At 40.7% G+C, this 11,422-nt stretch overlaps 1 protein-coding gene across 1 annotated transcript; it reads left to right on the top strand.

Moving 5' to 3' along the window:
- Positions 1–6,701: 6,701 nt before the first annotated feature.
- On the top strand, positions 6,702–10,066 carry LOC111964900 (uroplakin-1a). The gene is made up of 7 exons (XM_023988767.2): positions 6,702–6,913; positions 7,181–7,381; positions 7,557–7,631; positions 7,763–7,870; positions 8,494–8,670; positions 9,075–9,158; positions 9,432–10,066. The coding sequence occupies exons 1-7, from the start codon at positions 6,848–6,850 to the stop codon at positions 9,474–9,476; spliced, it is 756 nt and encodes a 251-aa protein (XP_023844535.1). The 5' UTR covers positions 6,702–6,847; the 3' UTR covers positions 9,477–10,066.
- The last annotated feature ends 1,356 nt before the right edge of the window (positions 10,067–11,422 follow it).

Raw genomic sequence — 11,422 nt, 5'->3', positions numbered from 1 at the left:
ATAACGTCATTTAGCGACTTCTAGCGACTTTTAGGACAGCCAATAGCTACTTTCCTTACTGAGAAGTTGGCAACACTGTCACTAACTACTTCTCAGATAGAGGTCAGTGTGTCAAACCTGTTGTCCGGACCTCTGGCAGTCTCTATGGGGGTGCCACAGGGTTCAATTCTCGGGCCGACTCTTTTCTCTGTATATATCAATGATGTCGCTCTTGCTGCGGGTGATTCTTTGATCCACCTCTACGCAGACGACACCATTCTGTATACATCTGGCCCTTCTTTGGACACTGTTAACAAACCTCCAAACGAGCTTCAATGCCATACAACACTCCTTCCGTGGCCTCCAACTGCTCTTAAATGCTAGTAAAACGAAATGCATGCTCTTCAACCAATTGCTGCCCGCACCCACCCGCCCGACTAGCATCACTACTCTGGACGGTTCTGACTTAGAATATGTGGACAACTAGAAATACTGAGGTATCCGGCTAGACTGTAAACTCTTCTTTCAGAATCATATTAAGCATCTCCAATCCGAAATTAAATCTAGAATCGACTTTCAGTCATGCTGCCAAACATACCCTCGTAAAAATGACTATCCTACCGATCCTTGACTTCGGCGATGTCCTTTACAAAATAGCATCCAACACTCTACTCAGCAAATTGGATGCAGTCTATCACAGTGCCATCCGTTTTGTCACCAAAGCCCCATATACTACGCACCACTGTGACCTGTATGCTCTCATTGGCTGGTACTCGCTACATATTCATCGCCAAACCCACTGGCTCCAGGTCATCTATAAGTCTTTGCTAGGTAAAGCTCTGCCTTATCTCAGCACACTGGTCAGCATAGCAACACCCACCCGTAGCACGCGCTCCAGCAGGTATATTTCACTGGTCATCCCCAAAGCCAACATCTCTTTGGCCGCCTTTCCTTCCAGTTCTCTGCTGCCAATGACTGGAACGAATTGCAAAAATCACTGAAGTTGTAGACTTATATCTTCCTCACTAACTTTAAACATCAGCTGTCAGAGCAGCTTACCGATCGCTGCAGCTGTACACAGAACATCTGTAAATTGCCCATCCAACCAACTACCTACATCATCCCATATTTGTTTTCTTTCAGCTCTTTTGCACACCAGTATTTCTACTTGCACATCCTCATCTGCACATCTATCACTCCAGTGTTAATTGCTAAATTGTAATTACTTCACCTCCTTACTTCATTTGCACACACTGTATACAGATTTTTCTATTGTGTTATTGACTGTACATTTGTTTATCCCATGTGTAACTCTGTGTTGTTTTTGTGCACTGCTTTACTTTATCTTGGCGAGGTCGCAGTTGTAAATGAGAACTTGTTCTCAACTGGCCTACCTGGTTAAATAAAGGTGAAGAAAAAAAAAATATATATTTATTTGTACTGTATTTGTGAGACATTCTACTGCACTGTTGGAGATACAGTTGAAGTCGGAAGTTTACATACACCTTAGCCAAAAACATTTAAACTCAGTTTTTCACAATTCCTGACATTTAATCCTAGTAAAAATTCCCTTTCTTAGGTCAGTTAGGATCACCACTTTATTTTAAGAATGTGAAATGTCAGAATAATAGTAGAGAGAATGATTTATTTCAGCTTTTATTTCTTTCATCACATTCACAGTGGGTCAGAAGTTTACATACACTCAATTAGTATTTGGTATTAGTATTTGGTAGCATTGTATTTGGTAGCATTGCCTCCTGAGCGGTATAATGGTTGCGTGGTCCCATGGTGTTTATACTTGCGTACTATTGTTTGTACAGATGAACGAGGTACCATCAAGCGTTTGGTAATTGCTCCCAAAGATGAACCAGACTTGTGGAAGTCTACAATTTTTTTCTAAGGTCTTGGCTGATTTCTTTTGATTTTCCCATGATGCTATGCAAAGAGGCAATGAGTTTGAAGGTATGCCTTGAAATACATCTACAGGTACAACTCCAATTGACTCAAAATATGTCAATTAGCTTATCAGAAGCTTCTATAGCCATCATTTTCTATATTATGGTCATAATTTTCTGGAATTTTCCAAGCTGTTTAAAGGCCAAGTCAACTTAGTATATGTAAACCTCTGATCCACTGGAATTGTGATACAGTGAATTTTAAGTGAAATATTCTGTCTGTAAACAATTGTTGGAAAAATGACTTGTGTCATGCACAAAGTAAATGTCCTAAACGACTTGCCAAAATTATACTGTAAGGTCTACCTCTACCTACACCTGTTGTATTTGGCAAATGTGACAATTAACATTTGATTTTAAATCTGTGTATGCAACCAATAAACTTAGATGTTATCTAGATTTTAATATAGAACGTTGACCCAGTCATTCAGATTATCCGGAGCCTCTGACATCTCACATCATGGCTTTGATACAACAGGAGACAAAAATAATGTATCTAGCTTGTTAAATAAAAAGTTAAATAAAATGTTTTTAAAATATACAGTTTGTTGAAATGACATGTCACTAAAGCTTGCAAGAGTCGGTCTGTCTGTCTGTCTGCTTGCCCCCCCTCCCTCTGATTCCAAAAGTTCTACAACATAATGAACAAGGGCAGCCTTTCTGTGGGAAGCTAGTGCACTACAAAACAGCTCCTGCAGCCTGGGGAAGTCCAGCTCCCCTGGGTGGAGAGCTGACACCAGGACATTTGCTTCACATCCTCTGGGACCTCAACTCCTCCAGCTGTGGCTGCCAGCCTCTTCCTCTCAATCTCCATCTGACGCATTCTCATTCTCTCCCAGGCACAAGTCTTACAGGGTCCTGTGAGCTTCTCCTGGACCAGGTCCCACTCCTGTTCAGCTCTGACTAAGAACAGAGGTTGGTCCCTGTCTCGGAGCTTCATGATAGTGCAGCACCAAGACAACCTCCCAGAGTTTGAGGTGAGGACCACCTACACATCGAAGTGTTCAATAGGGTGGTTTTGACCATCGAGGCTTGGAATTGTCCAAATCCAAATGTTGGGGATTTTAGGGTGCAGGACCATTGGTGATTTGGGGTGTAGGACGATCGGTTGGTTCTCAGTGGGAGGGTTATTCCTCTTATTGTCGTCCTCCTCACTTTCCTTAACCTGTCCTTTTCCTTCTCTCAAGCACTTTCTTCAGAGTCCCAGAAAACTCAATTTCATCATCTGCATCTCCATCACTAGCTTCCTCATCCGCACTTTTCTCCTCATCTCCTAACCCACACAGTGCTCTGGCCAGCTGAGTGTTGGCCTCCTGGGTTCCCCCAGTAACAGCCACATCTAAAGGGAAGTGGTCATACAGTTCCAACGCCGCCACCAGCGTGCCCTCCAGTCCTGTCGCCCGTGGAGACGATCGCCATGGTGCCAGCAGCAGCTCCACCATTTCTTCACTCAGTTTCCCAGTCATCATGAGCTCAGTTTATCTCTCTGAGAAAAAACAAAGGAGTATTAAAAAGGTATATGTCACAATTATATGTTCCTAAGACTTTATATTGTACACAATGCTCGTTACAAAACCAATAACTAGCCTACGAATATTGTTGCACTTTCTTTGTCTAGGGGTCCTAGGCTAACTGGAATTAATGTACATTTATGTGAGAAATCAACGTATGTGCCTAGGTGTTGAATGTACATGTGCCCAGGGAGACAGCAATCTTACCTTGGTCCAGGGCCAGCTCTGTCTCTCTTGACCTGTTGGTCAGCCAGTCAAAGCTATTATATATTTTTTCAGTTGGTGACTAAATATAAATATATATATACTGTATGTAAATATAAATAAAGTCCAAAAAATAAATGAAATGTAACGATGTGCGCTGAGAGTAGGGAAGCAAGTTCAGGGAGTGCGTGTTTTAATAAAATAAATGGAACATAATACAAAACAAGAAACGCTAACAGCGCACAGACTTAACACTGGAACAGAAACAATAACGCCTGGGGAAGAAACCAAAGGGAGTGACATATATAGGGAAGGTAATCAGGGAGGTGATGGAGTTCAGGTGAGTCTGACGACGCACAGGTGCGCGTAACTATTGTGACAGGTGTGAGCCATAACGAGCAGCCTGGTGACCTAGAGGCCGGAGAGGGAGCATATGTGACATGAAAGGCCTCATGGCCACCAAACAAAACCCACAGCCTTTACAGCTTGCAAGGTGGGATACTGACTGACGATCACTTTCTTCATATTATTCGTCTTTTTCTTCAATGAGGTTTAATGGCGGTTTGCATCCATTATATGTTGTATTACCACCACCAACAATACTTTTTTGGTGGTTGGCGTCCAACTTTATGTTCCATTCCAGCCACCTACTGAACTGACTATCACCTTCATTGACAGCACCTGCTTATCAATTCAGCTCAGCACCTGCTGCGTCCTGGGGGAATGGAGTGTGGAAGTGTATCATGTCAATGTGTTGCCTAACTGTGTTCTAACACTACGCTACCTACTACATAACACTATGAAGTAAGAAACAATCAGATTTTAGGGTAGCACTACATTACAGCACTTTCTCCCGTCTACTGTAATGTAAAGTGATACTGATTTAGTTGGACAGAGAATACTTAAGCATAAATAATGACAGACTACTTACCCTGCAGAGATAAAATAAAAATGATATGCAGACTTGATTTTAAGGCTAATATCACTAGAGTGGTTTTTCCTCTTGTATTGAGTAATCCTTCTCTTCTGGAGGTTTGCCGATGTAGTAAGTTCTTTAGGAATAACATCTGAACCCCGTTCACTTCACTGTTGACCAAGTCAGTCACATGCTGCATTGTAAATACACCACAGATATAGATCTTTTTTCAGGTGGAGCAAGGTGTGTGTAGTCCCACGGGACAATTCAGCGAGCTAGAGAGGCTGGTGTTAGCAAGACTATGGTGTGTGAATACAGAGAGAGACAAACTGGTGACTGTTATTGGAAACACAAGAACTGGCTGCTTTCATCACAAGGATATTACTTGGTATGAAACAAGATTACATTTGTTGTTTGATATTCAGATCATAATTATTACCATACAATTACACATGTCACTTATTTTACTTTACATTTAACTTTTTAGTGACAGGGGGCAGTATTCGGAAATTCGGATGAATGACGTGCCCAAAGTAAACTGCCTGTTACTCAGGCCCAGAAGCTAGGATATGCATATACTTGGTAGAATTGGATAGAAAACACTCGGAAGTAGTTTCTAAAACTGTTAAAATAATGTCTGTGAGTATAACAGAACTGATATGGCAGGCGAAAACCTGAGTAAAATCCATCCAGGAAGTATAAAGAGGAACTTTATCGAACAAAACGACCATTTATTGTGTAACTAGGACCCTTCTGATTGCAACCAGATGAAGATCTTCAAAGGTAAGTGATTAATTTTATTGCTATTTCTGACTTTCGTGACTAATCTGCTTGTTTGGAAACTGTTTGTATGCTTTTGTGTGCGGGGCGCTGTCCTCAGATAATCGCATGTTATGCTTTCGCCGTAAAGCCTTTTTGAAATCTGACAAAGCGGCTGGATTAACAAGAAGTTAATCTTTTAACCGATGTATAACACTTGTTTTTTCATGAATGTTTATTATTACTCTTTCTGTCATTTGAATTTGGCGCACTGCAATTTCACCGGATGTTGTCGAGGTGGGTCGCTATAGCCGTGTGTTTAAGATATATATTAAACACACAAAAAGAAGTGACAAGTGAAAGGAACATTTTAAGATAATGTATTAAAAGCCAAAGAGGGTTTAAGACAATAACCTACAAGTTTCTTTATAGACCAAATGTAATGTAGAGCGTAACAAAAGCATTATTGTGACATGAAATTACTTTGTAGAGGTTTTTAATCATCCATTCATGAGAAACACAATTCTCAACAATGTAGCCTACTACTTAATGAAATTGTCCTGTATCCTGTTTGAGTGTGAACAGTTGAGAAGATCAATGGCACTTCTCCCCAGCAGATGTCATCATTGCTTTTCATCTCAACCTACGAATAGTAACGCCACTCAGTCCACTGGAATAGTGTATTATTGAGCTATGTCAAATAGGCCTGTTGACAATAAATTCAATGTTGCAAACCACCCAATTAGTCAATATACAGTACACACATACAAAACAATGAAGATGCATGTAAACATACTGTACAAAGATGTATATTCATTCATGTTTTTAGTAACTTGGGATCAAGACATGTGCAGACATGCCCCTTGACATCATGGAAGTAGACTACATTTAACAGCAAGCTGAGACAGGTGCTGAGCACAGCAGGTGCAACAGAATGACAGGTGTTTGGTCAACAGAAGAAGATGCTCAGGGCCTGACATCACTGCAGGGGAGGTAATGTTTGTTGTGTGTAAAAATAGATGATGTGACGATTGCTCTAACTCTAACAGTCTTTAAATCTGCTAATTTAAGAGACTGCTGTAACCTAAAAAGGTCAAGAATGGTTAAATACCGGTTGCTATAGGTGTAACATTATATAGCCTAAGGGTAGACTGAGGACTGATGGCTTCAGGCAGAACTGCTCACTTTCTGTCTGGGCCAGATATAGTCTAGGTTTATCATGAATCCATTTCTTTTGTCATATTTTGTAGTCAATATCTCAGTGTTTCCATTCAAAAGGACCACAATGCAATCTCTTGCTGCGCCAGACTGGTTGGACCACTTCTGTTGCTGCTAGTGTGAATAAGATCAAGCCACTCCCTGGACACATTCCCATGTCAACAATTCATTACATCCAGCCAGACCCTACATTCTCTTGGATCTGTTAGGAACACTTGTACTTGGGTCTGTTATTTATTCACTGTCTTTTTCTTCTCTGCTCAGGAGCAGTGGGTTTAGAAGGAGCTGACAGAAGGACTGCTACCATGGCTGATGGCATAGGAACCACCTGTCTTATGGTCATTCTCATCCTGGGGAATATATTTGGAGCTGTAAGAGTTGCACTTGATTTTATTCCTATAGTAGCTGTATTTTGAAAGTATTTTTTTAATCATATGTAATCATATGGTAGACAAATGTTGTGCAGATCTATGGTGTTGTCCTAGAAATGTATTACAGTACATTAGATTTCTGGTCCTTTTCAGCACTATACTGTACGGGTTATTAACACTTTCTATTGTAATGTAGGATTCTGTTATAATAATGGGTTACAATTTGTTATAACAACTCTTAATAAACCTGTTATTACCTTATTATAGGCAGCAGGTCTTGCCCTTTGCGCTCTGGCCATCTGGGTTGCAGTAGATGATTACAAGCTCTACCCAATATCTAGTGTGTCGGGGAAAGATGACATCTTTGCCGGGGCCTGGATTGCCATTTTCACAGGCTTTGCCTTCTTCTGCATGTGTGTCTTTGGTATCTTGGCTGCTGCGAAGAAGAGCCGTGCCTTAATGCTAACAGTAAGACTTTGATACTAAATTCATCACAATTTATTTGGTCACTGAAGTTCTTAATTTGTTAATCTGAACACTGCTTCAAAATATATKATTCAAGTGGAATATATGGTTTGTCTATATCTCTTTCCCTGTTGTTCTTTTCAAGTAAAGGAAAATGTTTATTTTGTGATTTTGACAGTATCTGATCCTGATGTTGATCATCTACATATTTGAGTGTGCCTCATGTATCACTGCAGTCACCCACAGAGATTATGTGAGTACATGGGAAATGGACACCTTGGGGTACCTTCAGATCTTCACATTGTTTGACCAGCACAATTCTAGATACACAACTTAAACGTATTCTCCCGTTTTGTCTCATCCTCTCCTATGTGCTGTTTGTAGCTGGTTGGAAACAGTAATCTGGTGAAGAAGCAGATGCTGAAGTACTATGCAGCCGACGGTGACTCTGGCAGTCGGATCACACTGACATGGAACAAAGTGATGAAAGAGGTGACTGGTCACCAAAACAAAGGAATCTGTCATAGGATAATCTCACTAATCAGAGCCACACCACACATTCCAAACAGACGACTAGCACGAAGACCGACTAAACCTTGGTTATTGTGTGGAGTATCTGTTAGGGAAAGGTATCACATTCCACTAACACACACACACACAGTCACACACTCACACGCACACACCCTTGGGAGTAGCAGATTAATTTTCAGGTCTGACATGTCTTAGCATGCCTGTCTCTCTCCATCATAAATGCCAGAGTGACGCTGCGTCTCTGCTGGGTGAACCGGTTTGGACAGCCCAATAGTGTGGGAAAGACAAGGGATAGGATCAGTTTGCTGCACAGGGACAGAAACAACCACTGCAGGCTGTGTTGATGTAGCTAGGATAAAGAATGTAGAGCTGAGGGACACAGTAGACAATTGTCACAGTAAACATGTGTATCAGTAACACGTTCTACAAATACTTATACAGTAGCTTGTTCAGTTTGAGTGAAGTGAGTTAAGTCTGTCACAACATCAGTTTGTCGACTGAATAACTAAACTATTCTTGTTTGATTGAAGAATATTCCTCACCCATCTATTGTTTCTACAACATCCTCTCCTCCCCTATTTCAGGTGGAGTGTTGTGGAACGGATGGCCCAGCGGACTGGATAGAGTACAACTCCACCTTCAGGGAGAAGTTTGGTACAGACTACCCCTGGCCCACCCACTGCTGCAAGAGGAAGAACAACTACGAGGTGGTGAATGTAGAGGCCTGCAAGAACGGCCAGAACACCACCATGTTCACTAAGGTGAGAAAACACATTCCCATTGCCTAAAACCTAAGAGATTCTCTGGTTCTCTAATTTGCACTTGAAGGCTCAAGATTTAAGTAGCTCATAACCACAGATCTAGGATCTGATTATACAGTACCTACCATGAATTATAACTGTACTGTAACTAATAACAGTATGGAAAATATCTGACCATGTACAGTATCAGTGGTTAGGGGTCATTTATACCTCCCACTTGAAGTAAGCACATTCTTGAAGCACAAGCACATTGGGGCGGCAGGGAGCCTAGTGGTTAGAGCGCTGGACTAGTAACCGAAAGGTTGCAAGATCGAATCCCTGAGCTGACAAGGTAAAAATCGGTTGTTTTGCCCCTAGTTAAATAAAGGTAAAATAAAAAAATGTTGCTCTATCTTTCTACCCAGGGCTGCTTCAACCACATTGAGACTGTGTTCAGTCGATATACATGGGCTATCAGCTGGTATGGTTTCGCTGTGCTAATGTTTATGGTGAGTATTCAGTTGGTCTACTTAGGTTGGTAAATAGTTAAGTATTTAGTTGGTCTACTTAGGTTGGTAAATAGTTAAGTATTCAGTTGGTCTACTTAGGTTGGTAAATAGTTAAGTATTTAGTTGCAACAGTTTAATTACCTGAAAATGATTTATCGGACACCTTTGGATACTACACAACATACAGTAGAGACATGATCATAACATAAAGTCTAACAACATTTGTACTTTCTTGCTGTAAGTCTAACGTTCTCTTGTCTTTATTTTATTCAGTTCTGTCTGTTGATCCTGGCCATGGTGTACTACCTGATTCTGTGAGAAGTCTGGAGGTGATGTCTCTAACCCATGTTTTTGACTTTCTGCTGAAGCCACACCAACCCTCACTTCAGCAACTACAGTGCATTGCAAAGGTATTCACACCCTTGGCGTTATTTTGATGAATTACAACCTGTAATTTAAATAGATTTTTATTTGGATTTCATGTAATGGACATACACAAAATAGTCCAAATTGGTGAAGTGAAATTTTAAGAATGACTTGTTTAAAAAAAAAAAGTAAGAATTTAAAACGGATAAGTGGTACGTGCATATATATTCAACCCCTTTGCTATGAAGCCCCTAAATAAGATCTGGTGCAACCAATTACCTTCATACGTCACATAATTAGTTAAATAAAGTCCACCTATGTGCAATCTAAGTGTCACATGATCTGTCACATGATCTCAGTATATATACACCTGTTCTGAAAGGCCCCAGAGTCTGCAACACCACTAAGCGGCACCACCAAGCAAGCGGCACTATGAAGATCAAGGAGCTCTTCAAACAGGTCAGGGACAAAGTTGTGGATAAGTACAGATCAGGGTTGGGTTATAAAAAAATATCTGAAACGTAGAAAATCCCACGGAACACCATTAAATCCATTATTAAAAAATTGAAAGAATATGGCACCACAACAAACCTGCCAATAGAGGGCCCACCAAAACTCACGGACCAGGCAAGGAGGGCATTAATCAGAGAGGCAACAAAGAGACCAAAGATAACCCTGAAGGAGCTGCAAAGCTCCACAGCGGAAATTCGAGTATATGTCCATAGGACCACTTTAAGCCATACACTCCACAGAGCTGGGCTTTACGGAAGAGTGGGCAGAAAAAAATAAGCAAACAGGTTTGGTGTTTGCCAAAAGGCATGTGGGATACTCCCCAAACATATGGAAGAAGGTACTCTGGTCAGATGAGACTAAAATTTAGTTTTTTGGCCATCAAGGAAACCACTATGTCTGGTGCAAAACCAACACATCTCATCACCTCGAGAACACCAAAAACACCATGTTTTTCATTGGCAGGGACTGGGAAACTGGTCAGAATTGAAGGAATGATGGTTCGCGCTAAATACAAGGAAATTCTTGAGGGAAACCTGTTTCAGTCTTCCAGAGAGTTGAGACTGGGATGGAGGTTCACCTTCCAGGAGGACAATGACCCTAAGCATACTGCTAAAGCAACACTCGAGTGGTTTAAGGGGAAACATTTAGATGTCTTGGAATGGCCTAGTCAAAGCCCAGACCTCAATCCAATTGAGAATCTGTGGTATGACTTAAAGATTGCTGTACACCAGCGGAACCCATCCAACTTGAAGGAGCTGGAGCAGTTTTGGCTTGAAGAATGGGCAAAAATCCCAGTGGCTAGATGTGCCAAGCTTATAGAGACATACCCCAAGAGACTTACAACTGTAATTGCTGCAAAAGGTGACTCTACATAGTATTGACTCTGGGGGGGGTGAATAGTTATGCACGCTAAAGTTTTCTGTTTTTTTGTTTTATTTCTTGTTTGTTTCACAATAAAAAATATTTTGAAACGTCAAAAGGATAGGCATGTGTAAATTTGTGTAAATTTGTGTAAGTTTGTGTAAATCAAATGATACAAACCCCCCCAAAAATAAATTTTAATTCCAGGTTGTAAGGCAACAAAATTGGAAAAATGCCAAGGGGGGTGAATACTTTCGCAAGCCACTGTACCTAATTTCTTAAATAACAAATGTCTGTGGGAATGATGACAGAAAAGTGTTTCTGATATATAGAGAATGAACACTGTGTAGGGATTTTCCATCTTTTTAGGTAAATGGTCTCAAATATGTATATTTTATTTATGTTTATTTTTTTAATGGTGTATTGCACTGTAAATGCTAGATGAACAAATGGTGATTGGCCTGAAAACTTCAAAGTCCTAACTGCTTTGGTAATGGGATAGATATATAGTTCTTATCATTAAA

Source organism: Salvelinus sp. IW2-2015, linkage group LG6.1 (genome assembly GCF_002910315.2).
Source record: "Salvelinus sp. IW2-2015 linkage group LG6.1, ASM291031v2, whole genome shotgun sequence".
NCBI lineage: Eukaryota > Metazoa > Chordata > Actinopteri > Salmoniformes > Salmonidae > Salvelinus > Salvelinus sp. IW2-2015.
Note: the sequence above shows the minus strand (reverse complement) of the source record. Positions and strands in the feature narration are given on the sequence as shown.